At 43.2% G+C, this 27,681-nt stretch overlaps 2 protein-coding genes across 2 annotated transcripts in view; both read left to right on the top strand.

Annotated features, from left to right (window-relative positions):
• The first annotated feature begins 65 nt into the window (after positions 1–65).
• Positions 66–1,490, top strand: LOC125316894. The gene is made up of 2 exons (XM_048286290.1): positions 66–739; positions 1,193–1,490. The coding sequence occupies exons 1-2, from the start codon at positions 147–149 to the stop codon at positions 1,488–1,490; spliced, it is 891 nt and encodes a 296-aa protein (XP_048142247.1). The 5' UTR covers positions 66–146.
• Positions 1,491–2,951: 1,461 nt separating this feature from the next.
• The window catches only part of TBX15 (T-box transcription factor 15), a 90,611-nt gene continuing 65,881 nt past the window's right edge, over positions 2,952–27,681 (top strand). The window contains exon 1 of the mRNA XM_048295587.1: positions 2,952–3,472. Coding sequence (XP_048151544.1) covers positions 3,271–3,472 — 202 coding nt within the window. The 5' untranslated portion in view covers positions 2,952–3,270. The remainder of the gene's footprint in view (positions 3,473–27,681) is intronic.

The following is a 27,681-nucleotide window of genomic DNA, read 5'->3' as shown; positions in this document are numbered from 1 at the left end:
GGGAGTCGGATCTGAATCCAGATTAAGGCCAGGCCTCTGGTAGACTCGAGGTTTACACCGGTCGCCGCGGGGAGAGGGGACCCTGGCCTCAGTGCCGCTGCGGCTGAGAGGAGCCCCGGGAACCGGGCGCCGGCGGGGCAGCGCGGATGCGTTTTGCTCAGTCAGATTTTGGTGCAAAAGCTCAACAGAAATCCCATCCCCCTGCTCGGGAGAGGGGGTTTTCTCTGGGTGAGCTTTCTCAGCGCAGGGGGCAGCGAACCCTGCGAGGGGGCAGCGTTGGCTCTGTCCCTCCCGCCCCCCTCATCCCTCCCCTTTCCCCCGGCACATCCAGTGGGGCTGCAAGGTCGCTGCAGGGTCTGCCCTCTCTCCTCGCTCGCACGGCGGAGCAGCAATGCCTTTGTGTTTACCGCTTTTGCACCGCCCGGCGCGGACGGGCAGAGGGAGGGCGAGCTGTCCTAAACCTCCCGGGCACCAGGATAGGGCCAGGGAGAAGGGCCGTCGCCGGGGCCGTGAATCCCGGCGGTCCCGGGAGCGGCGTCCGGGACCGCGGGGAGCTGCTCTCCCGCCCCTGGCTAAAGGGTCTGCTCCCTGGGGTTTGGCAATTAGGGGCCGTATTGGCTTGGAAACTGCGCTGTGTTTCTTGTCGTTCCTGCAGAGGCTGTGTTCGGCTGCCAGAGCCGGGCGCGGAGTGCTCGGACACAGCTCGCAGACCTCGGGTGGCACAGGAGAGCGCCCCAAGGTAAGAGACCCAAAAGGGGTCGGGGCTGCTTTAAACTGTCCACCAGTAAAACCACACTTATTGCTATGGAAAACGTATTTCTGAGTTCTCACATCAGTTCCCAAAATTCGTTTTAATCGCCCTGCCTTTCCAGCACCATTTCTTTTCACTAAAACGCTATAAATAATCCACTATTTTCTTGGGCTCTTTTGCTAAAATCTCCCTCCAGCTTCTTTAAAAGGCTTCCTCCGTGTCTGCCTCCCTGGCAAGTGTTTCCGAGGCTTACGGAAAGAGGGAAAATATTTGGTTTGGTGGGGTTTTATTGGGGAGATTTTTTTGGTGTGTTTTTTTGTTTGTTTGATTTTTTGTTTGTTTTGGGGTTTTTTTGTTTGTTTGTTTTGGGTTTTTTTTGTTGTTGTTGTTTTGGGTTTTTTGGGTTTTTTTTGTTTGTTTTGTTTTTGTTTTCTTTTTGAGACATTCCTTCGCCTGGGGAAGGACACACAGCCGGGAGACCCGCTGGAAACACATGTGCCCTCCTCCAAGTCCCCGCTGCCGCTGTCGGCTTCCTCCTTGCCTCGGTCGCTCCCTTCTTGTTGCTACTCCTGTCCCGGCACGGCTCCCCGCGGAGCCGGGGAGCGGGCAGTGCCGGGGTGGGGAATACACGATATCCCGTGTGGCAGCGCCGCTGCGCCCGTCGCTGAGCCCGCGGAGAGTGACCTGTCAAGGAGGTGTACTAGAGGGGAGGGGAAAGGAGCGGCGGGGAGGGGGATGAGGGGTGTAGGGCGGGTGATGGAGACGTACAAAACCTGCTCCTCGGCCTAGATAACAAGGCTTAGCTTTTCCGGGATTTGCCGAAGAAATGGCTTCTTTCCCGCTTTTCATCTGAAATCCGTTTCCGTGCGTGTGAACCTCGGCGGGCGCCTTAGGCAGGGGAGAGAGCGCTGAAGGGCTCCGCCGTACCACGCTGACGTGGGCACCGTGGATTCACTCTGGGAGCAAAAGGAAGTGTTTTTCCCCCCTACACTCCCACATGAGCCTCTTTCACTTGTTTCCAGCCCCACAGAAAAAAATCGTCTACGAAAAGCCTCATTCCCCCCCAGCACTGCCCTAAGCAGCTCTGCACCTTCGGGGAGCAGCGGAGAAACAATGGACAAAAAATAATCCCTTCCTGAAAATTGGTGTGTCTCTTTCCCCGCTTTTCCACCGCGGCTCGGTCCATGCTAATCCCCTCTCATACTTTATAATTATTTATATTTAATTTTGAACTTGTATCGAATTAACCCCCCCTGGCTTTCCCCGCTGTATTTTCCCTATACAGTGTTTCGCTTGACTTCATTTATTTTTCCGGGGTCCCACCAGCTAATGAAAACAGACGCTTCTGTCACCTTCTCAAAAGTAACCCTTGTTGCTTTTCACTGCGAGCCCCCCCGAGCCACGCGTGACTGAGGGGCGTGGGAGCAGCTGCGGACCCGCCTCAGCCGGGAGGATGTCAGGGCAGAGTGAGCCAGAGAGCAGAAATAAAATGCTGAATATTATGCAGGCAACCAGCCGGGATCTGTACCTAGCGGCTTTGTTTTCGCTATAGCTAGAGTGACAAAAAGAAGCAGGAAAGGGGGAAAAATTATATAGATATATATATAAAACCCTTCCCAAAGAGAAGGCGCTCCCCATGCCCGGGGGTGTCTGGGTCTCCCTGCCAGCCCACGCCGCCCGCTCAGCCCCGCCGCTCCACGGACACGCATCGTTTTGAAGCGAAAGTTCAACCCCCTCGAGACGTTGCTTCTGCTTCTGCCAAACACCGATTCCGCCGGCAAGGGCAAGTAATACATGGCATAAATGAAGTTTTAAAAACACCCCCTCATCCGGCACCGCTGGGTGGTAAAGCACCTCTCGGGTACTTTGCGTGGGGATTAGGCAGCAGCAGCGTTTGGGAAACCCGGGTGCGGCGGAGAGAAGTGCGGGAGTTGTTACCTCTCTGTGTTTAGAGTTATGGGTTTCCTACTGGCTCCCCGTTCTTCAAACAGTTAATTCTCCCGACCGGTGTTCCAGGACTCAGATGGCCAAAATTCCTCTCCCTCAAGCCCGAGTCTCCCTCCCTTCCCTATTGGGTCGCAGCTTTTGGGTCTCTCCCGAGCTCTCCCTCCTATTGGCCGGGGACATTTTTTTTTCCTTTTTTTTTTTTTTTTTTTTTTTCCTTGACAGGCGCACGCAGCCTGCCTAACTCTTGGAGAAAAAAAAATCCCAGAAGTTTGGATCAATCAGAGAGAGACAGAAGGAAAGGGGAGAAGAAAAAAAAAAAAAAAGAAATCCAGTCTGCAGCCCCTCTGAGCAAGTGCTGGGACCTGGGCTGAGCACACCCTCCTGGCTCTGCCTGCGGAGTATCTGCAGCCTCATGTAGTGCCTTCAGGAGACTGAGGGCTGGTTCTTCTGGGGGTGCAGCTGGGGAGGGGTGGGGGGGGGAAAGAGGCAAGAGGCTCTGCCTCTGGTCCCCGAGCTGTGCGCTCCCAGCCACTGGTCGCTCCTCTGCCCAAGGGTCTGGGCTGGGGGATAAGATGAGTGAGAGGCGAAGATCGGCGGTGGCCCTCAGCTCCCGAGCGCACGCTTTCTCGGTAGAAGCCTTGATCGGGACAAATAAAAAGAGGAAACTGCGAGACTGGGAGGACAAGGGGCTGGATTTGTCCATGGAAAGCCTCAGCCCCAATGGCCAGCTGGGGGACAATGAAGACCCGACTCAGTGCCTGGACCTCAACCCCGGTTAGTGCGACTCCTTTCTCTTCGGGACCCCCCTCCTGCCCCGCTCCCTCCCAGCCGCTCTCCCTGGGTCCTGCCGGGAGCTGCCCGCCCGGCAGCGCGTCCCGGAAAACATCCGAGACTGGGAGTACAGAAAAAAAGAAGCGGGAATTGTGCGGAGATTTCTTGGGGGTTTTTTGTATCTGGTTTTGTTGTTTTTTTGTTTTTTGTTTTTTTTGTTTGTTTGTTTGGGTTTTCTTGTTTTCTTGCTATGGGGACTTTCTCTTACTCACTGTGTCTCTTCCCCCCTCCCCTAGCTCCATGATCTCCCGTGAGGGACGGCGTGTCCCCTCTGCTTCATTTTTCTCCCTCTCTCCTTCCTCTCCGTGGCTGTCGATCGCGATAGTCCTTCCCGGGTGTCTCGGGACACGCGTTTCGTTTTGACCCAGAGTTCCCCGAGCCTCGATCGTGGAGTTGCCGGGTGGGTCGGGGGCAAAGGAGTGGGGTGCAAGATGCACCCCTCTCCTCTTTTCCGAGTCACGGGCCAACCCCCGTGTTTTCTCCATGGAGGCAGTGCCGCCCTAAGCGGAGGTTTCGGTGTAGGAGAATTTTGTGGGCTCCAGGATCAAAGCTGCTCCGAGGCGAGGGTCGCCGACTCCTCGGAGCGATGGGGACCCTCTAAATACGCCTGCAGCTCGGGATCCTTCTCCCGGGGTCGGACCCGCTGGGTCCCGGCGGCGCGGCCTCGCCCCGCTCCTGGGACGGAGCTCACAAGCCGCAGCGGAGGCGCGGGGGGTCGCGGAGAGGAACCTACCGTCTCCAGAGGGAAAACGCTCCCGGCAGGGAAAAGGACCTCAGCGGGCAAGGGGCACTCCGAGGAGTCCAGCCCCGCTCCCGAGCCTGGCACCTCCCGGGAGCCGCGGCGTATGGAGCAGCGCCGGGCCCGCGGCCCCAAGGCCGGCGGGACGGGGCTAGGGGAGAGGGAGCACAACGCTTCCCTCCTGGTGTCTGTATTTTTAATTTTAAACTCTTGTTTATTTATTTTTATTTAAAAGGAATCCAGTAGCTCGCAGCTATCATTTGGCACAAGCCAAGCCCTGGGTCTCCTCTTGTCCCCCCGGCCGTTTCTCTCCCGCCTAAAACGACGGTCCCGGAAACGCAGCCGCGGACCCGCGACGATCCCGAGGGTGGAAACGCGCTGGGCCCCGCTCCCCGAGCTGTCCCCGCGCCCTTCTCGCCGTCCCCACGCCCTGCTCCCCAGGGCCTTAACAAGGGACGGATCGAGCTGCCCCGCTCTCACAAGTATAGTGTGGGGAGAAAGCGAATTTTAGGTGATTTTCTGTTTGCTTTTAATGTTCGGATGGGGCAAAAAGGTCAAACGATTTCTTTGCACAACCCCTAAGAAAAAGGACAGAAATATCCTTCACACTTGCCAAGTCCTTCCCGCTGCACTTGGAACAGCAAACACCGTTTAAAATTTGTTTTTATTTCTTTTGCTATCCCTGAGCTATCAATAAGCATAAGTTGCCCAAAACTCAGAGTTAAAAAAAAAAAAACCAAACAAAAAACCCCCAACCAAACCAACAAAACAAAACAAAAACAAAAGGAGGGGGAAAGAGAGACAGAGAGAAACAATTATTGATCGAGGTATTAAAAATATTTGCTGAAAATATTTGAAGTGTTTTTGAAGGGAGCTAAAGACTGTGAAGACCTCGTCCCTCTATGCTCTCAAGAAGCCGCATTTCAATTTGCTTTTAACAGCAGCCGCCTTCCCCGGTGCGGATCCTAAGGAGAAGTAGGTAAAATCTGCTGCCAGGGTCGTCTCTCTCAGTGGAGGGATGGGCATAAAGTAGAGGGGACAGCAGAGATCAACCAGTCAAAAAATAGTTTACGGTTTCAGAGGCTTCCCGGTTCAAAAGAATAAATACGCGACCAAAGACAAAAATCTGCTTTCTGATAACAGAGAGTATCAGTGCACCAGTCTTCTTTTTTATTTCAGAATGATTTTTCTTTTTTTTTAGAACCGTTTTTCATAAATTTTTAGCCACAATGGGATATATTTTTGTGCGGTCTAAATGTTTAATTTGCCCATTTCTCCGTGAATTCGAATTGGCAAATGGGAAAACTTCTCCTGCGCCAGATTGGAGAGCGGGAGAGAATGGCTGCTAATGCCTGAAACCTCAGAAAGTAAACGTGATGTTTTTCATAAAGCAAAGGAAATCAAGAACAGTTTGAGAAATCATTTTTAGGAGGTTGATAGACTTTAAATAAAGTCCGCGACTGTAATTTGCACAGTCACTTCATTAAACCTAATTCCTCCGCGGCGTACTTTTGCTGCTGGGTGAAAATTGATTAGCGGCTCCATAATGACCACCAAATTCCATCTTTACAAGACCTAATTAAGAACAAACTTTACACCTAACGTATTTTAAACTTGCCAAATCTCCAGCGATATAGAAAAAAAAAATAGAGAAGGGAATTTTTATGGCGTCCCAAAGTTTCAACACTCAAAGCCGCTGCCCCCGAGTAGCGACGGGCTGTTCCTTCTGCTGGCGGTGTTGCTGGTACGGGGGTGCTTGCGGAGAGGCCGCAAGTAGTGCAGCACGCGCTGGGAAATGATGCCTGGATTATCGTGGGATAACATAAATCGGTCTAGCCCCATTTATCGATCTTTTTGCTTAAATTGCCTCCATTTCAGCGCGGGAGGGTCTGAAAACCATTCACCACGGGGAACTAAACGCGGCCGCCAGTAGAGTAAGGCTTCGCTCTCCTTTTCCCAGATCTTTTCCGTGCAGGCGGGTATGAAGATTTCTCTCCCACTCGCGGGACACGGGGTGGGGGGGGAGGCGGAGGGGCTGCCCCGCTTCACTGCCGGCTTCGGTGCGAATCTGTGCTGGTCGTGCACAAACTCAGCCCTCGGGAGTGCCTGGGAGACAGCGTTTCTTGTTTCCCCGTTTCGGGGGAAACCCTGACCCCTTACGTGCCATCTTATAGCCTTGGCCAAACTCTTCCGTGATGATATTGGCGAGACTGTGTCTCCCCGAGAGACTTTCCCACCCTCCGGTGCCCCATCTTCCTGGGAGAAGCGAGGTGGCAGGCTGGGAGGTGGCGGGTCGGGGTGTGGCGTGGGCAAAAGTAAGAAAAGCAAGCAGATAAATCCCCCAGGTTTGTAAAAAAATATCTCCCGAGCATCCGAGTTATTTATGTCTCAGCCATGAATCTCGTCACCAGAGTTAATGTGCTTTTTTTACGAGACTCATTTAAAAGGGGGATAAATCTGGATTTTAATCACGTGCGGGTTCAATCACGAAGTTGTGAAAAGGAACTCGGGATTACAGAGGCTCTCACCTTCTCTCCCCCACCCCGTGCATTGGGGGCGCGCCGCGCGTGGGGCCGCGGCCGGGCCGGGGAGGCAGAGCTCGCCCGGGGGCTCCGGGAAGCCTCCCCCGCTGCTCCGCCGCCCACGGCCGCGCTCCCGCATCCTCCCCCGGCACTCAGTTCTCGCCACCGAGAGGTCAAAGGAGGAGGAGGAGGAGGAGGAGGGTGGCCGGACGCCCCTCCGTCCCCTTGGCAGGTTCGGTTTCAGAGGGCAGCAAAACAATGGGCTCGGATATCTTCTGGGTATTTATAGATTTAACCTGAACAGCGGAAAGGTCACGGGGGCCCCAGGCGTTGCCTCCCTTGATGTATATATTGTTTACCGTCGTTTACGGCGGTGGCATTCGTCGGCCCGTCCCTTTGCCACCCCAAGGGCGCAGGGACAGACCGAGGCAGAGCCGAGCGCGCAAGACTTCTTTATTTTTTTGGAGTGGGTGGGTGGAACGTGTCTCCGTGGACGCGTTTTCCTTCACAGAAACACGGCTGCTCCTTCAGGCCGTCAGGGTCTCTTCACGGCGAGACGGGCACAGGCGCTTCAGAGTCAGAACAAAACGGTCCGACGGCTAAATATATAGACTTTTTCGGCTTTGGGGCCGTCCTTTTCCTTACAAAGAAGCACACAAGCGATTTCGTAAACGAATTTTACTGCCAGTGCAGTCCTTGTACCACACGCCCATCCCATCGGTATTTTTGGTTGCAAATATTAGAAGTGCACCTATCAGTTAAAAAACCCCCCAAACCACCTGGAAACAAACAAATAACCCCCAAACAACAAATTAAACAAAAGAAAACAAGGCATTGTTGCGAGTTTAATTATTCGCTCCCTGTGTTTATCTGAATCTACACTGGCGAGCTACTGCGAGCCTCTGCAAAGAGAAAAGAAACACGGCACACATTTTAAGATCCACAATGTGTTTATTATATATGCTTATCCGTAAGATTAAGATCCGGGAGTTTGACAAAGCCTTCGGTGGCTGACGAGAGTAAAACCTTCAGCTCTTTTAGGGCGGCTTGTTGTCCTCCTGTGTCTCCCGGGAGGTTGCATCGATGTCCATCCCAACCCCGCTACGCCACGGGGTTCCTGCTCCTCCTTGCCCACGGGCAAACCCCCTCCGCCGGCGGGGGTGCGGGAGCCATGCAGTCCGCCCACCCTCCGGAGAGGTACAGAGATTTTAAGAGCAGGAGAAAATGCCATTGACCCTTCCGCTTTTTTTTTTTTTTTTTTTTTTTTTATTATTTTTTAATAGCCTTGCTTCTGAATGCTCATATTGATGCATTCCGTTCTTTGAGCAGCGGCTGTTAAACCCGTGAAAAGGGAGTGACTTAATTCGGTTTCTCACTTCAGCTTTTGTTTGAGTGCTCCGTGGATGGGGCTAGGATTTCAAGAGCTGGCAGAGCACTTTTTCTCGTCTCTTCCCCGAGGTAGAGCACATTGGTGCACATCGTCCTTTGCATGGTCCTTGGGGCTCGCAGATGAGCAATGCTCTGTGACAACGAGATGTAAGGCAGAGAGTCAGCTTTGCCTTTGCTTTGGGACTGTGAGTTATTGGTGAGAAGTCTTTCTAACGAATTTGTGTGTGACTGAGATCGTATGAATTCATTCCACCTGCTGGATCATCAGTTTGCCTCTTTAAGATGGGGTACAGAGCTCAGATCCGTTGCTCCCTTGTGTACACGGTGGAAGGAAACGCAAAATCTGCCCCTCCTAATACTTCTGTTCCCCCCATACTTCAGCAGCAGAGCTAAAGCTCTCGTCTTTCCCAGAGGAGACAATTGCAGGAGGCAGATGGAGCTGTCCAGATGAGAGCCAGGAGAGCCGAGCCCGGTGGGGGCTCGGGAAATGGTTGTCTTAGTCAAGTTCATACAACTCTGACCTTGGAGCTCGAGGAGCCAGAGAGCGAGAAGGATTTGTCCCTGTGGTTATATCTGTCTTACTGAATTGGGGAACTCCTGCTGCTGGCTTTGTGAAACTCCTCCTGCAGAGAGGTGAATTACTCACGCTGTATTAAGAGGGCAGGTAATAGAATAATAGAGGCAAACCTCATAGAGCAGCAGCGCATTAGAAACAGGGCAGCGTGTCAAACAACTTTTTCCTTTCTTTTATATGCATTTTAAATCTGCAGCATTTTTTACACAGGTTTATTCCATCTGCTGGTAAGGGGAAAACTGCTGTTTCAAAAGGTGTTTCTTGTCTTTGACAAGAACTTTGGGAGAATCCAAAAAGCTTCTGTTACAAGCAAAAGTCAAGTAATTCCTTACGAACCATCAATCACTTCTCCCCCCTCCCATTTGGGACTGAGCTCTTATATCAAATATCAGCCCAGCTAGCCTCTCCTCAGGCAGAACTGTCCTGCTTTATCCGTATCTGTCTTTAAGGAAAACTGATGCTTTTTTCAGATGGAAAAGTTGAAGGATCCCTTCCAAGAGTGCTGCATTCAGGAAAGAGCATTTGCATTGTTTTGCAACGCAGTCGGTGACATTTGAGTCACTTCTATTCACACAGATCACTGTTCCTATTGTCATCCGTTGGATTCCTGAATGAATCTTTGCTTCCCAGTCTTAGGTCTTCAAAGATCAAAACTTTTTTTTTTTTCCCCCCAAAGTTTCTTTTTCCTGCCTTCTGATCTAGACTAATAAGGTTACAATAGTTTAAATAATGCACTAAAATCAGTCTGAGAGTATTGAAAATTTCCTGAATATATTGAGACAGGACCAGATGGCATTTACATTGTCCTTTTTGAAAAATTAGTAAAACCAATTCAAGTGTGAGTTAAATCACGCCAAGTGTCCATATTGAGATTGGTAGTTTACATTGGTGACGTAAAATCGAATTCAGTGAAAGAAACTTAGATTTTCTAAACCTGACAACGTTTCAGAGATCAACAGAGTTTCCCAGAGAGGCTGAGCGTGCTAGTGCCCGTTGATGGAGTTACAGGGTTTTATGCTAACTCTTAGTTCTCTGACATCCTCCTAAATAGTGCAACTACTCTGCAGTAATGGGATGGGACGTTCTGTTTGAATCCTGACAGAAAAGGCATCGTGGGTATACAAACATATGGGCAGTGTCTGTCAGCCTGGGAGCTGTGTGGCTCCATTTGGAAGAGCAGCAGTGGGCAACTGGGTATAGGGAAAATGCAGGCAAGAAAATGCAGAATCTTCCCAGTTCTCCAGTTCCTAATACTGTCCAGAGCAGCTCTGCGCAGCAGGGCATTGAAAGATTTTGCTTCTATAGCTTTTTATTTGAACTACAGTTTCCTCAGGTAGAGAGTACTGTGCAGCAGTGCTGAGACATTTTTGTTTCCAGAGAGGAAAAAACCCCAAAGGTGCAGCTCTCGGCTGCTTGTTTCCAATACAGCTGAAAACAGGTTACGATTGCAACCTTTACACCTGCGAAACATCTGCTGTCTCAAAATACAACCCCCTTGCATTTCCTGTGTTAAAAGCTGTAGTGTGCTCTGGTGAGAAGTGCTAGGGAAAGACATAGTGGTATGGTAAAATGAAATTGAAATATCTTCGAAAGCAGATTGAGAATTTTTAAAACTGAGAAGAAATGTGTGCCAATTGAAATTCTAGTAGCAATTTGCATCCTGGAGGCATCTTTTAATTGCATATTCTTCAAGGTCAGGAAACAATGAATCAGTAAATCAATCCAAGAAGTGATAAAAGCACTTGTTACAATAATATTTACAATCATATTTTCATATACCCTTTGCCTAATTGAGCTATTGATCTGAGAGTATTGGGAAGATGGTAATAGGACTGTCTGAGTCAGACCCCTGTGACAGCAGCTTGTCCAAGGTTTGCTGGGTGTTCACAAATGCAGCCTTGCAGCTGTCAGAGGGAAGGATTCACCCAGCAAGTGGCTTAGGCCAGCACATTCTGATTCACAGCAAAGGAGGAAGTCCAAGGAGGATTTTCATTTTGGGACTCAGCAGAAAAAAGAGTGAAGATGGTGAGGATTCGCTTAGATTTAGCTCAGCAAAAGCTTTTTTTTTTTTTTTTTTTCCTTTAAATTTTATGGAGAATCAGGAAAACTTAGGGTTTGGCCAGTCTTTCAGAATTTATTTTTATATCATCAAGCTACCTAATGTTTTTAAGTTGTGCAACCATTTTAGAACTAGATCCCAAGCCTCCTTGTTTCAACTAATGAAAAAGTAGTTCTAAAATAAATCATAGAAGGATTTATCAAATAAAGAATAAGGCATTTTTATTTATATAATACTCAAATCAAGCATTTGGACACTCAAAACTGCTTCCCAATTTTTTTTTTTTCTAGAAGTTAAAGATCTTTGGCAAATTCTGCAGGATTTAATGAAGTTTTCATTTCTCCTAAGCTGGATTTTCTTGGTTAATTTGATATATATATACTTAGAAAAAAGTTTGGCTAAACTCTTGCATGATAGAACTGAGACCCTGTCATAGTAGGTGGCTTCACTTTACTATCACTGCACCTGTTCATTCTTCTCAAGGCTTTTGCTTTTTGGGAAAGAAATCTTCCAGTATTGTTAAATGGACATTTTCAACTATGTCCACATGCGTAGTTCTTGGAAAGGAGCTTGGGAAGAAGTTACTGCCAACCACCTTTAAAAGAACCAATTTAGAGTTTCTAAAGAGTACTTAACCAACTGGTTAAAAGCTGACACAAATCATATTAATAATCAGCACATATATATGAATGCAGCCACAGCAAAAATTGTTTTAAAATCAGTGGGCCAGGGCACACAGAACAGCTATGAATCACTTACAGTTCTTTGACTTCACTCAGGGGCTGGATGCACTCTTGGCTAACACTGATATTTTTCCATGACCAATGAATTAACAAACCCGAGCTTCACCTTTTAGGAGCTTCAGGAAATAGAGAACTCCCTGATCAGAAATCTCCTCCAAAACCGAGGAGAAAATTGAAGACACCAGAGTGACTTTGCTTTTAATAAGAGTGAAGAACTGTGCATCATAGACTTTTTAGAAGCTGCACTAGTAATAGCAGTATCCCTAAATAAGATAGCAGAAGTGCTGCTCTCTTGTGATACCAACATCTGTGTGAATGCCTATGCAGAGAAAATAATTCCAATGAGAACATTTTATAACATTTAGAAATGTATGGTGCATATGATGTGTAGGTTAGGGAGGCTTTAAAAATAGAATCTTCTTGGTTTACCCCTGAAATGCCTGTAGATCAGTTCTGTAATTCTGAGTTTGCTGAGGAAGATGGGACCTTGGGAAGACATGGAGAGATTCACAGATAGACTGTTTTTTTTCCACCTGATTGTTGCACTGGATTTTCTTCAGCCCTGCTCTAAGGATCCTATTAAAAGCCCAGTTATTAAATGTTCATAGGTGTTATTATAATCACATTTAATAACTTTTACAAGAATTGCATTCTTTGATAAAGAAATTATCCTGGTTCTGCCCTGTCAGCACCCTCTTTAAGTTTTGCACTTTGCACAGAAAAAATGCGAATGAATTTTAATTGTACTTTAAGCAGCCTTTCTCACCAGGGTGAAAAAATAGCAGAAGAAGCCCTGTTGAGTATTCCCTTACACCCTCTCAGACTTAATGGAAACTCTCCCACTGGCTTTTTAAGAAAGCAAACTTCAGCCTTGAGCTTGCGCTGGACTCCACTGCTGCCTTACCTTGTATTTAAATACCATGCAAGAACTGGGATTGGCAATACCAAATTTTTAGTTGATGTATCCTAGTGTGAAGGCTGTGTGGAAGCACACTGCTGAAAGAGGGCCTGATTCTTTGACATGCCAACTATCTGCACTTCAAAGGACTATATAGTGCTGATTTTCAAGGGTGCAACTTCTGTGACCTTATTTTCAGTGGTGTTAAGAACGTGTAATCCCCATGGAGATCTTAACCTCTCCCTTGATTTCTGCTCTGAGATACCCTAAACAGGCTGTGATAGCCTGGAAGCAGCCTCCTCCTCAGCACAACAGTTGGGACTGGAATAATTTTGAGTTATGTAGGGGGAATCCTTTGTCATTTGCTGGAATATCATGTCAGTCTGTATGAGTTAAATAATCGTGACAGGGAGAGTAATACCTGGGCGATCATTTGATGTCATAGCTGGATCATGTTTGCTCTTCAGATTTAGTGCAAATGCCTGATAGTGTGAAAACAATCAGGTTGGATCAGATGCAGGTTTCTGGATTATGCCTGTCTTTGCTATTTCTAAGTGCTCCTGCCATTGAATTGCGTAATACAATTATACAGAGCTCCATACAAGGCAATAAGGCTGTTATTTTTACACAGAGAAGTTATTTTTTTGCTTCATAAAGCTTAACCTTTTTATTCCAGAAGGTTGTAGCAAGCTATAAAAGTATGGAATTCAGCACATGACTGTGGGTGCCTAATGGTTTTTATTTTGCTTCAGAATTTAAAAGATAAACAGAAGATTTATTATTGTAGGATTTGGGGGTTTCCTGTGCCAAGCTCTTTGGAGCAAATAAAAAAAAGTCTTCATTTACCATCAAAAAAGCCTAGCAAAGTCTCCATCTGCCTAGTGGCAAGCCAGTCACATTATTCACTTCAGTGCTGGGGAGTGTTAGCCACATAAACTGTAACATCACAGTGCTGCTATGCAGGTCCCTACGATGCTGACGGAGCAGCAGAAAGCCCACACTGCCCCATTAGAGACTGCTTGGATTATTCTGTACAGTGTAATTCTGTTTACTCCCTAACTCAGGAAATTGTGCCTGAGCTGGGGAAAGGGAGGGCAGCTGTGGAAGTGCCTAGCAGTGTGCCGTTCCAGAAATGGACAATAATTAATAGCTTTTGTGAAAATACAGCCGTATAATGCAACTGCAGGAAAAAAAAACCAACCTCAGTCTGCTTCTCAGAATGAAAGATTTGATTGTGAATTGGCTGGTTACTAAGAGCCTTTCAAGACTGTTTGCTCGAGTTACATTAAGGTGCTGAGCATCATTTATCCTGGGAATGCTGGAATAATTGATTTAGAAAAAAAACGAAACGAGGTTGGACTGAGCCCATACAGGGCACATAAGAAAGTAATCCACTATGGTTACAGCCTTCCTCAGAGGAGCAGTTCAGCCCCAAAGGGGGATGGAAAATGTCTGGGGCGTTTTTTGCCTCTGTTCTTTTGGGATGTCAGACGCCCTCCTCCTGGTTGTGCTCTCAGACACCTGCAGGACTGGAACGTCCAGAGGCTTCTGTAGGTGCTGACTTGTCTTTGGGCTGAGAAGTGATCGAAAAAGAGCAAATTAAGAGTAATTGTGCTGTAGCTTAGCTGGATGAGGACTGGGTGTTCTGTATCCTTCTGAGGGGCTCACTTGGCTGGGACAAGGGATGCAATGCATCAGGGAATGAACGGAGTCACTGCTTTGTTCACGTTGAGTCACATGTGTACATTATCCTCCTGGGAATGAAATGATGGTGAAATCAGGAAGAGAAGAGTTGTGGCAAAGTGGCACAGGACTAGTGGCAAAGGAGTAGAAAACCAGAAAACTGATAGAAAACCAGAGAGAGGGATCGCTGTTGGGAAGGAAGAGGAGAATGAGGTGGGAAAGGGAGAGGTTCAGGGCTTCATTTCCTACCCACTGGCTGCTCTCAGCATGAGAAGAAATTAGAAACTATTTTCAGACTTTCTCCCTGCATCTGGGTACCTTCCTGTGTTGTTCTTTTTTTTTTTTTTTGAATAATGAATAGCGCGGTTCCTATACACGAAATACACTGTTCAAAATAGTTTCCAAAGACAACTTAGGACACTATATGAGTAAATGTAATAATTTGTTTTTGTTTAGACATGTAAGAGAGAGGAAAGGGAAAACCTCTCAATTAAGCAGAAGTTTTCATGAAAAAGAGCAGGGTTTCTTCCCATGGTCTTTGTTCTCTGTGGTTTAATACAAAAAAAGTTAGGAATTTCAGGAAAAATTATAAAGACTATTCTAGAGGAAATATTTTCTCTTATAGTGAGCTCCACAGGATTTTTTAGAATAATATTTAAAATCCTGTTTGCAACTTTTGCTACTTTATTCAGGTCTTTGGCTTTTTTATAGTCACAGTAATAGATGTTACACATGGAGTTCAATCTACTTTACTGTGCAGTTGCATTGGCTGAACATTATGGATTTTCATTGAATATAAACATCATATATTTCAGTGCTTTATAGTATTAATATTTAAATTGTTGGTATACAGAAGTCTTTTACGTGGCAGAGAGACTATGTTAGACATTATTGCAGAGAGTGTAGTTATTTATTCTATAGGTATACCTAGAGGTAATTCCTAATTGCTAATTAAATTATGCATAGCACATTTCTTACTGTTAAGGACATAATTAAACTCAATTTATAATAATCAAGTACTTCAGGTAATTCAGTCTCTCCCCTCTACTCAAAATTTGTACTTTTTACATTGTTTATTTGTGTGTTTTTCCTGGGGGCATGGTTGGAAGGAAGAGGGACCAGCTTTTCTGCACAACAGCAAAAGTTTTTTGAAATGTCTTTCTGGCTAGGACCCATGAACTTAAATGAAGAATTAAAAATAGTAGCAATGGTTTCTTGTTACAATTATTTGCAGTATAGTGAGAATATGTATTTGTGAACCGACCCTCAATCATTCTATTTGTGAATATTCAAAGAATTTACTGAGTATTCATGAAGATGCTTGACAGCCATGAATTAAAATATAAATAATTACATCTCAGATAGTTGCTATTTACTGTACCATTTACAATGATGTTTGCTATGCAGACAAGTGGGAAGAAAAAGCTTATTATTATGGTCATTTAATGAAGTGTATATTACTTACTTTGCATTTTTCCCCTGAAAAATAAGCATTTCTTTTTTAATCTTACCCGCCCCCCCCCCCGCCCATTTCTGCTTCCTTTTTTCTTTATTCCACATTCAGAGTTGTATTATTTTTGACTTTTCTCCTGTAAGTCAGGGTGTTTGTCCAACTCTGTTTCTAAAGCAGGAGGTGATTCATTGTTAGCACTTGGGCCGTCGCACATACTTCGACTGGTGACTCTTGGTGACAGCCCAGTGCTGTCCTTTGCTCACATTTAACAGTACAGCAGAGCACCAATTCACATCCAGGGCTTCAGGACATTGCAGCTGTACAAAGGTAATATTTTGAAGGCGTTGCTGGTCAGCCACCCTCCTTTCATAAGACAACATTCACACCAAGTGTTTACACTGTGGCTAAATTTTTTCCCATGTACATACTAAGATGTGAACTTCATTGCAAATGCCAGAATTGCCCCTTTGAGTACAACAAGTCAAATGCTCCTAACTCTTCCCTGATATCTCCATCATAGGGGAAACAGGCACTTCAACCAGGCTTTGTCATTATTTTACTTCTGGTCTGAATCTGACATAATTTAATAATAAATTCAAAAGAACGGTTGATGATATTAGAGTAGGAAATCAAAATTCAGTACAGGGGAAACCCTAAATGAAGAATGAAGAAATAATAAAAGTAGAGTTTTGTGAAATAGAGCAGAGGTCTAGAGGGTTTTTTTTTCAGTGCACAATGAATTACAGGTGAGATGTCCATTTAAAAAAGGGATATTTTATTGGAAAAAAAAAATCAGAAATTCCTGAGCTGTATTTCCTCTTTATCTAAGATATTGTGAAAACCCCCCTTTACTCTTGTATATCTTAACAACGAACAAGAGACTAGAAAGCAGTAATTTCTTATTTGTAAGGGCAGAGGAATCTGAAGCCGGAGGCCTAGTTTGCAGAGTTTGTATAGCAATTAAACACATCAGGATTTCCAGTTCAAATTGTTGGCTCAAAATACATCTTGGTTTAATAACAAAAGCACGGGAATAAGTCAGTGATTGGGTCCCTTGCACAAGGGATTTGCCAAATTGGAGATCTAACATTTTCATTTTCTTAAATTACATTTTGACTATCCTGACACAGATAAAAAAGGTTACTTTTTTATGAGGACATGACTTCAAAAGATATTTTTAAATATTTGGGCCTTTTGTTTTTCTTCAGAAGAGTCTTTAGATACTTATTTGGGGCCAAATTCAGCAAGCAACTGAGAACTCTAACCCATCCTTTTACTGTATTTAAACAAAAGCATAACAGTGATGATGACTTATACCAAATATTTAATATTCCCCATTTTTAGAGAATGTCGTTCTCCCTCTCTTTTTTTGCTTTTGTTCTAGAATTTCTTTTGTTTAAGAACTTAGGATATTTTTTCAGTGAAGATATTCCTGCTACTCTTACCAGCTCAGAAAAAGTGAGTGTTTAATATGGGACACAGTTTAAATCCCATTTTACTTGCTATATACTTTCTCCACATCATGTGCATGTATAAGACTCTCCCTCTCTAGATGGATCTATAATATGTACATGTATATATTATATATAATTTAGATCATTGTTTTATGTAGATATTATATATTCCATATAATACTAGTATTTTTGATATGATTTTAGTATAACAATGTAGTATAATCTTTTTCTAGAGACACTAAAACACTGTATTTAAACATTTCACATATTTTAGGTATTTTAGAAATACCAGTCTTCTCTCTTCCTATTTTGTGCTCATATTTTTTTTGTGGTGACAAGTGTTAGATACTAGTGTTGCATTTGATGGCTAAAAATAAGAGAATCATGCTCTGCAAGAGGTTTCATGCTTTTGGTAGTGAAAGTTACTTTCATTTTACAGTCGAATTTTCACACCTGTTTTTGTATAGAACAGAAAAAAAAGGCCTTGCTTTTTAATGGGAGAATCATTGTTTTATGTATAGATTTGTCCAACTAAGGTTGCAGCAAGTAGCTAATGTTCAGGACTTGAAGGTAGAAATGTCTGCTGTCTTTGGTGACAATCACTCAACAAGAGCATTCTCCTTTATCCAGCAGATATATCTGTAGCAGCATGGGTTTCCCTCCAGGCAAAAGCGGATGTGAAATCTTCTTTTAAAGAGCAATTGAAAAAATTCGCGGTGTTAAACATAAGTGCAAAAAACTCTTTTAATGAAAGACAGATTGCAAGCGTTTGCCTGAGATTATCACTCTGCTAAACTGAAGCAGAGCAGCCGAAATTCCTGCATCATTTATATCCCCTGAGCCAGGCGAGGGCAAAAGCTGGAGTGAAAATATTTGATAATGTGCGAGCAAACAGCTGTGAGGAAGAAGAAGCTGCACTTCCAGTCACTGAATCTCTTGGCAAAAGAAAATAATAGTTTAGTCAATGCCAAATGGAGCAAACCCTGGGCTGTGCCATGCCATAAATCCTTAAAGGGACGCTCTCTACTTGGATTTTAAAAAAAAAGATCAGTCCTGATGTCCTCCAGTTTCTTCTCCTTTTAAATGCTCTGGCTGGCACTTAAAAGCATATAAAACTTTAATTTCTGTTCATGAGATCTTTCCCTTTTTATGTTTGCAAAGGTGGTTTCTGTTAGCCTGTTTCCTCCTTGCTATCTGAGGCCCTGATCCTGCCAAAATGTATTCATATCCTTTATTGCAGTGAGCCTCCCATCCAAATCCCTCCCAGCAGGAAAGGTGAGCTCACATTTATGTGTTTGTAGGAGCAGCGCCTAATTGTAAGGGAAATGGAAACTGCACAGAGTTCTGTCTGTGGCACAAAATTAACAATAGAGAATATGGAGTAAAGTATATTTCTTTAATACTTCAATTATAGACACGCTAGAAGCAATGTGTAACTTTAGTAAGGGACAGTCCCTTCAGAGAGGAATGTAATTTTTCATCTCATAAGTATATAGTTTTAAGCAGAAATAGCTATTAAAATAGTAGATATTCAAATTATTTCAGTTGTGAGGTGAGGAATCAGGTTCTTTATTTTCATCCTGTATTTTCATTTCAATGTAAAACTCTCAAGTCCTTTTGTTGCTTGCCATGGAACTGCAGTGGGACTTTGATTTTATTTCCTTCATGCATGATCTTGTTTTGCACATTTAGCAGTTCTGATGCTGGAACTTTAGGTAAGTCCATTCAGAAATTGCAGTATTTATTAAACCACCTTGTATGGTGTCAACAGAAGACAGGATGTTGAACAAAAATAAATTGTGGCCCCTTATATGCCCTTATTCAGAAAAATAGTCTCACTGAAGTCTCACTGGGAGCTGGAAAATACATCAGATGCAATTTAGGGCTTTACATGAACTTAAAAGCCTAAACTGCGTTCGAAAATGCGCAGGGGAAAAAAAAAGTGTGCTGAAATTATTTCCATGCCTTCAAAGGTCTATCAAGTTTTAAAGTATGGTATTGGTGTGCATGACCATAATTGAAAAATCTAGTCTAGCCATTACAGGCTACCTTTACCTTGTGCTAGAGGTGGTTGAGATAGACTGCAAACCTGCTGTCATCTTACAGAGCTTGGTAAAGCACAAACAGCTGTTAGACCCAACGTGAAGAATGGGAATGATAGAGCACTGAGCAGTTAGGTGAGAAATTATCTTTCTTTCTTTCTTTTTTTCTGGCTAACAACCTGTGGTAAAAGTTGGGCAAAGGTGTTTTGCTATTACTCAGTTTTTGGACTTCAGTTGTAGGAAAGTTATGTAGAAGAGAGGCAATCTTTAGTTCTCGTTCTGTCTTCTTGCACACTGGTGCAGCTGTTTTACTGAAAGTTGTTTGCAGACCACAGGTGAGATGTCATTATTTAGATCTTGTAAAATAAAATATGAACGAGCACATACCAGCACTTCAGGAAGGTTTTATAAGCATTTTCCACCCCAAAAGCCTAGTTTTGCTCTTCCTCTGGGCCCTGAACTCTTGATGACTTAAAGGGTATTTCTGCGAAAGAAACAAGGCTCTTGTAAGCAGCTGGACAAATGATTTGCATCATGTTCTGATGTCACCAGATATGTTAGTTCTTCCTGCCCCTTCCCCAATGACTGTATCCTGTTGTTTACCAACATTTTCAGCTCCCCATACACTTCCCTGAATATCTCACAGCATCCCGGGTGCAGGAGAAGGTTTTCTCCACTTGGCTCCTGTCTGAGGATGTTCTGCTGGGCTCAGCACATGGAGCAAGTAGTCAAGAGAGCCTCTTCAGTGAAGGTGCTAATTTGTTTTTGATTTTCACAAAACGTGTAGAAATGTAATTCATTTGACACTGTTATCCTTCTGTCAAAGTTGTTAGAAGCTGACCAGTAAGTCAGTTTGGATCAGTGGGTGAGAATATTAAGGGAAAAAGGAAAATTTACCAACTGATGGCCTTCTGTGAGGCTTATTTCCTAAGAAATACAGCTAAAATGTTTGATATACAGACAGGCAATCTATCCCATTACTTTTATAACCCTATGTTCAAAAGTGATGCTTTAGGCTAGAGTTATTTTATGTTCTTATGAAAAAATGATGAAAAAACGATGTTCCACACTTTCACACATTTTTTGTCATTAGTATAGCTTCATTCTTCAACTTTCAGATCTGAGTGCCACTTCAGGAAACAAACCCAACTGCATAAAGCTTATGCACATGCTGTTAAAGCGCACTGATTCTCTGCTCCCCTTTGTTACTCACATAGGTCTTTTAAACAGCATTTCCTCTCCTTTCCCAAAATACATATAAGGAGGTAGCTAACAAAAATCAGTATATCACCATTAGCAAACAAATTAGAACCTGAAGGTATAAACAGAACATTAAACCTCAAACCTGCTGGTTTAGAGACTGCAGATTCACAGAGATGTCCACAGGGTGGTTTGCAGGCCTGTTAGGCACCTTGGTTTAAAGGATATTGCACTTCCTTTTTCCAGAAGGAGATCTGAGTTGTTGCACATTCAACTCATGTACTGTAACATTACCTTAATTCTGACTATGACAAACTACTCAGGAGCATTTCATTGCTGCACCCCAGCTACTGCCCCTTCTCTTGGACTCTGTTAGAAGCTCTGACAACTCAGAATGAAATGTTATCCCTTATTTGGTAAATGGTAACATTTTAAAATGGTAATTAATACAAAATTAACCTTTCATATTTTTTTAAAATGGTTTGACATAAATAGTTACACCCTCTGAGTAAAGATTTCCCTGTTAGGGAACGCAGATTAAGAACCCATTTACCACATAAGACTAATTTAAACCCCATATTGAGAGTTTAGTATAGTTTGTTGGCTCTTGTGTGAAACACTGGATATGAATTTCATCAGAATATTTATAGATACAACATTCCTCCTTTGTATCACCATCTGCTCACCACCTCTGATTCTCTAGCTGAGCTTCAGGGTCTGTACCAATGTCAGCGGAAGCTTTAAAATCTGCCATTAAAATAGAAACAACAGCAGAGATCTGCTGTTAAAATAATAGCAACAACATCCCTCTGTGGGATGCTGGGGAACACACAACTATGGACAGGCCTGATCCAGAATTCCTTTCCTGCCCTGGGAGCTCTTTTGGGGGGTAAAAATAAGAAAAGAAAGAATGCACAGGCTGAGTCCGTTTGTGTACAGACAGATGGAAATGTGGAACTACTTTCTCCCATTGTCCTTCTAGTTGAACACTGGGGAGAGATTGGAACAATGCATGGAAGTGCCAAGGAGGGAATGTAAAGAGATGCTCAGCAGATGAATTCAATATAAACAGCTAAACCCACTGATAATGTTAATTTATACATTTTCCAAATGACTCTCCATGTCATTGTGACTAGGCCAACTTCTACACATATTGCAGTTAACAGCAGCAGGTTTACAATTAATAGCAGCAGGATTACAATTAATAGCAGGAGTCCTTATACTGGATAGTAGTGGGACTGGACTTAGGGGTCATGTATGAAACACCCTGAAAACACACACAAGCAGAGCTGTGAGCAAGAAAACAATATGTGAAAATGAAAGTAGTGAATAAACATTAGCTTTGCTGTCGGGCAAATTTTTAGTTGATTGTAAGGGAAAACCACTGAGCAATGTCATCTGGTTTGGTCCATTAGTTGTTCTTTTTTTCAAAGAGTCTATGTGGCCATGGCATGGTTGAGACATTTTCCTGGTGAGCATCTCAGAAGACACACACGTCTAATGGATTCACAGCGCGTTCATCAGCACAACTTCTCAGCACATCTTCACGTGCTAGACTAGCAGAACTGCAGACACCATGTAATTCCTGACAAAAAAATAACACTGTGGTGACTGGTATGAAAGAAAAAGATGATCACAGTGGTCAGTAGTATATCTCGAGAAGCTTTACTTTTCATATTTTGGCGCTGCTTTGATAAAAAAGTAGTCTGAAATGTGGCCTAATGAGTTTTTTCTAACAGAGAGAAACTAAAGGCTTTAAAAATTGCCTTTTTCAACAGAAGAATAATTTAGGACTGACAAATTAAGCTAACCATAACAAAAGGATAAAAAAGGACAAATCCTCAAGACAGAAATTGCCTTTGGATGATTTCTTATCCAGAAAAGTGTGTGAGTACCATTTGCAATGGATGTCAACAGTGCAAAATCAGCGGGGGGTTCTAGGTTCTTGTAGTGGGATAGGACAAAGTGAATCTCTAGTGCAAAAAACCTGTGAATTCTCATCCTTCACTAAACAAAACTACTGTAATTAATTTACATGTAGAAGTAGAAGGAGGTTTGCTGATTTTGCTGCAATTACCTGCTGAAGAGCTAGGCAGAAAAATAATCCTGTGTCTTGTGGTGCAATCACTGTGAAGTGTATCACTCACTGGAGGAAGCGTGAGGAATTTAGTCGGGAGGACGACCATGACTGTTATTAAGTATCAGCAGTATGTCAGTGAAGTGACTATGCTGAATTTCTTAGTGATAATTGATAACTCATCAGAACAGCAGCATCGTTAAAAGTAAAGTGTTCAATCTCTAAAATACTCAAGATCCTGGTCAGCTATTGCAGGGTATAAATAGACACTTGTGGTTTCATGGCATAGGAAAAATACACACAGAATGAATTAACAAAGAGCAACACAAAATGTCAGCATGATAAACAGTCAATTAATGTTTCAACAATGTTGAAGCGTCGTGGGAATACAATCTTTGTACACAAATTAATTTCCTCTTATATTGTGTGGGATTTTTTGTCTTGCTTCCCTTGTGCATTCAGAGAGTGCTCTTGGTTAAGTGGAACATCAGATGAAGGTGTGAACTGCTTGTGTCTCTGCTGTCAGGGGGAAAAAAGCTGCTGCATTTTGTTTTAATCTAAACTGTGTGAGTCTGTTGGCAAGACTATGTGGAAATGAACAGGAGACCAAAACAGGAGGGCAAAATAAGAGATCTCCATGAGATAAGGGAACCCAATTTATTATTTTTAATGACAGGCATATGGAAGAGAGGCGTATACCACGGTAGTAACAAGAAACAGCCTACCATTTAATAACGGGAGAAGATAGCATTTATTTTTATGGCAGGTCAAGAGCCCAATCCACAAAACAGATGAAACTTTGCTTTCATGAGCTCAGCAGGCCAAACCCGTACCATGCAAGCCACAACTGCAGCTGAACTGGCCTTTGAAGTTAGTTGTATCTGCCTTTGCAGTATCAGGCACATGAAGCCCAAGAATGTTACAGGAAAAAAACCTTTAAAAAATTACTGTAAAGGGGAAGTAGCATGAAGAAAAAAGAAGTCAAAATCCACATTCCTGTGGGTATAAATCAGTTCCAGTGGCCTGAGTGAATTTTCCCTTGTTGATACTATATGACGCTGACCCAGAAAGACAGAAGTATGAATACAGTAGCCAATTGGGCAGAACTCCAGTGAGATAAGCATTATCTGTGTAATCTGAGATAAATTCCTTTTACTTTTGTTCAATAAAGGTAAGAATTGCACAGTGCAAACCATGCAGAGGTCAGACTGGTCTGCACCTTTACCGTGTGCTAGTGACTGCCTGTCAGTAATCTACAAGGGCTTGAGGCATGGGCTCAAGGCTTGAATTTGGTCTCACACATCTAGAGTCTTTTACTTCCTTGGTCTATTTCTCCTAGTCACTCTGGGTTTTGCAGAGAAGCAAATTGGGATGAAAAGCACGGAAGAAAGTCTGCCTAGAGGCACCTTTTCTGTCAGGGATGTATCTGCCTGAGTAGGAAGAAATAACAGTTTATTTGGGTATGTCAACCCTGCTCCTTCTTGCTTATTCCTGGTTGCTTTCAACTACTTTCTGTTCAGTTGATTTTTTACTATCTCTTCTCCAAGTATCCAGCTTCTCCCTTTTGTTTCAGAATCCTCTTTCTTTGCTTTTCCCTAGAAAACTCACCATGCTCATTCTCTTAGACTATCTTGTCTACAGAAATATTACTGCTGATAATTCTCCCCAGATGTTGTCTGGCACATGATCATGAGGCCAGGCCCTTCCGAATCTATTTACCTTCCATTAAATAAATAAAAAAAAACCCAAACCAAAATGAAAGACTATTTTCTGTTTAAAACCCAGTCCAAACAAAGCTAGAACATGCAGAAATTGCAAAATAAGATATTCAAGGTTCACCAAAGCATTAACACAATACAATTCACTTAATGGAAGTATTATGCCTGTTAACAAATTTAAAGAAAAGTAGTATGTGAATAGTGTATGTGCAATATGTAAATAATCAATATTACTGATAAAAAATATCATGACTAGGAATTTGGGCTTAGTCCCTGCTGAATTTCTGCCTTTTGTGTGAGTAAAGAATAGAACTTGGATTCAGATCTTCTGACTAATTTCTAGAAATGTGAACTGATGGGTTTCTCCATCTGGTGCCAAGGTGTCCCAGAATTAGCAAGCTTTAAGGAGGAAAGGAGAGGGAGGTTCAAGGATGAGACTTGATAACTTCCAGGTTTGATCATTCCACACGTAGGGTCTCACAGCAAGAGGGATATCCTCTCTTCCTTCTGCACTAAGTGAGCTCCATGTGAGGGACTGGCAGTGGGCAGCCCAGCAGATCCAAGGGGATGCTACGAGGACCAGGGTCAAGTCCACTGAGAACATTTCTGTCATCCCAGGTCCCTGGTGCAACACAGGATGACAGGAAAGCAGCTTGCATCTCAAGAGGTTCTCCAGGAGGAAAAGTCACTGCAGAACACACACTGAATTGCTACAGAGGCAGATACATAGGTAGAAATATTATTTTATTAAAGTTGGTTTTGATCAAATCACACCTGGAAGATGAGTATCTTATGTGTCCTCTCTCCCATTCCCAATGCTGAGGTATCTATTTCCCTTTAAAATTGCATTTGTTTTAGAAATTATTCCATTTTTCCTTGAGTTCATCCACATCTGTTGCTCCAAAGTGCGAAAAGGTCAGATGAAAGCTTTTATATGATTATTGCTGATTGCTGTTGCTGATAGAAGAGAGGACTTCTTGATCTATTATCACAAAGTTCTAAATGATATTTGATATCCACCTCCAAAAGGGTTAATTTAATGAATGACAGCTGTCATAATGCAAAGAGAAATATACATTGGATTGAATGAAGAATTCTTTGTTTTTAACCAACATGGCAAAGAGAGAAAGATGAAGGGAAAAGGGTATTTTCCTATTTATTTCAAGGAAGGCCAAGTAAAGAAGTGGCTTTAAATTCAGATTTTTTTCTTTCTTAATCTCTTTCTTATGCAGCACTCATCTCAGAAATTTTCTCACACCATTCTCATTCTGTATTAGCCTACAAATATGGCTTTTTCCTCAAGTAAAAAGCATCCTTCAGCCGAGTTTCTTATTTCAGCTGAGCTCTGTAACAATGTGCTACTCTTTCAGCCCCATAAGATTTCCCATTGTGGGAGGCCTTATTAGTATGGAACTGTTTGTTTTTGGCTCTGTCTGTTGCCAGATGAAATTAATGACAACAGCTTTTCAAGTCTTTAAAGTGCTGTCTGGTACACACACAAGTATGTGGTGAAATGGGAAAAGAATGTCAGGGAGTATATTCATTTTCACAATTTTTTTTTTAGCCCATCTGAGAAAACTCTGTTCTTACTCCAGTTCTTAAGGTTTCTAAGGACTTGAGACATGCAGGTATTTAATTGAATCTTTAATCCACAGCTGTTTCTGAGACATTTTTTTTTTGGAAATGAGGAAATCCAACACCTTCCTTTTCTCTTGTCTAACAATTTTTAGTGTAGATGCTGAGCTGTATGAGGGATCCTGTGCCCACTGTTTCCCAGAGATATTGCAGGTCCTGCCTCTGATCTGTCCCTCACTTGCTCAATTTTGAGAATTCTGCTGAATTTCTCATGGCCAAAATGAACAGCTGCCAGCTGTCAGCAGGGCCTCATCAACTGTCTTCCTCTTGAAGACATTCAATCCAACAATCCACAAACAGGCGAGCTGTAGGACCTTTGCAGAGCCTAAGCGCCAGTCCTCGATGTATCTTCAAATTCATAGTGTTGCTGCCATGACTATAAGGTCCTGTCACTTAATTATTTCTACATCCAGGGACAAGAAGTCCAACCCATACAATTTTCAAGCTTTGAAATTACCTGGGGTTTCTTCTCAAAGAGAAACTACCATTTCATTGTGCATGATCTTGATAAATAAGTCTAAGGACACTATATTCGGTCATAAACCCATCTGTTCCTGCTGCCTTATTTACATTTAGAATTTCTATGATAGTACTCACTTCCTCCTTTGAAATGTGTTATCCAAGAATTCTCTGTGTGTATATATATGTATATATATATATATAGTTATTTTTATTTTTATTTTGTGGTTCTGTGGGGAAGAAGCCCCTAAAGGAGTTTAAAAGTTGTTGGCTTTTGGCGAGATAAGCAATAAACAAAACGTTTTGGTTGCAAATCACCCAACATCTCTTCTCAGCATGTAGCCATATGTCCTTTTCTGTCCCTTTTGAAGGAACTGCCATATTATCTGCTTTTTCAAAAGCCTGCCCACCATCTTTGCTTTACATGATGCTTTGGTTTATGCATTTTTAGGTTGGTTCTGTTTAACAGACTTGCAGGAAATCCAGTTCTTCAATCCCTGTGGATTTATGAATATTTTAACAAAAGCTTTTAGCAACTTTCTGCTTATCTCCGACCGAAAGGGATTCACCAGGCCTTTCCTTCACTGATTCTTGACTTTTTAAGATGGAAAGCTTTACCAGTTCCTTCACCATTTATCCTTGCCTTTCAAGCAACCCACAGAGGTTTCTTATCCCAATGAGTTTACTGGCGTTTTTTTTAGATAACTCTGATAAGGGACGCATCAGTGCCGGAATATGCATCACATGGTTGACAACAGTAAGAGCATCCCCCACTTTAAGACTTTACCACCTCTTGAACATTACCAGCATCTAACAAGGTGATTAAATTACCTGCTTATCTGCAAATCCTGATCACTTTGCTCTTCCAAGGGCTGGATTAGTGAACTGACTACAATTTTCTCTTCCGTCCTAAATTTTATTAAAAATTCTTTTAAAAAAGGGAGGTCACATGAAAGAAGCTCGTTCCCGCATGGAGCAGTATGGAGTACGTACTCTTTCAAGTTACCATTTTAGAAGTCTTTGATCAGAATATATCTGCCATCTTCAAACACCAAGCTTTTAGGATGAAAAGGAGGTATTTGACTAATAAAACTGCCACCCCTTCTCCTGGTGGCCTGACAAACAAAGTATGGTGTATATTCTCAAATTGCAGCTCAAGAAAATTTCCTTGTTGGTCTGCAAAGGAGCTTATTGTAATTGCACGTTGCGTTATTAATTTTTAAAATTTTTTTAATTGCTTGTAAAACTTGTTGACTGAAGCTGGTCAATTGTTTAACAGTTAAAGACATCGTTTGAATTGGTTCATCTCTTCTGCTGGCTTTCCAGCTGTTGCTTTCCCAACACTAAAACTTACAGGATGTCATTCTAGTCCTTTTAGCTGATTAACAGTTCAGTGCTGCCTGTTGCAATAGCCACTATCCCCTTTTATTAATAGAGGAGATGACAAAATTTCAGATAACTTTTAAGGCTTCATGATACCCCTACTTTACTTTCTTGCTACGTATTT

The sequence above is a fragment of the Corvus hawaiiensis genome, chromosome 2, assembly GCF_020740725.1.
Source record: "Corvus hawaiiensis isolate bCorHaw1 chromosome 2, bCorHaw1.pri.cur, whole genome shotgun sequence".
In the NCBI taxonomy this organism is placed as follows: Eukaryota; Metazoa; Chordata; class Aves; order Passeriformes; family Corvidae; genus Corvus; species Corvus hawaiiensis.
Note: the sequence above shows the minus strand (reverse complement) of the source record. Positions and strands in the feature narration are given on the sequence as shown.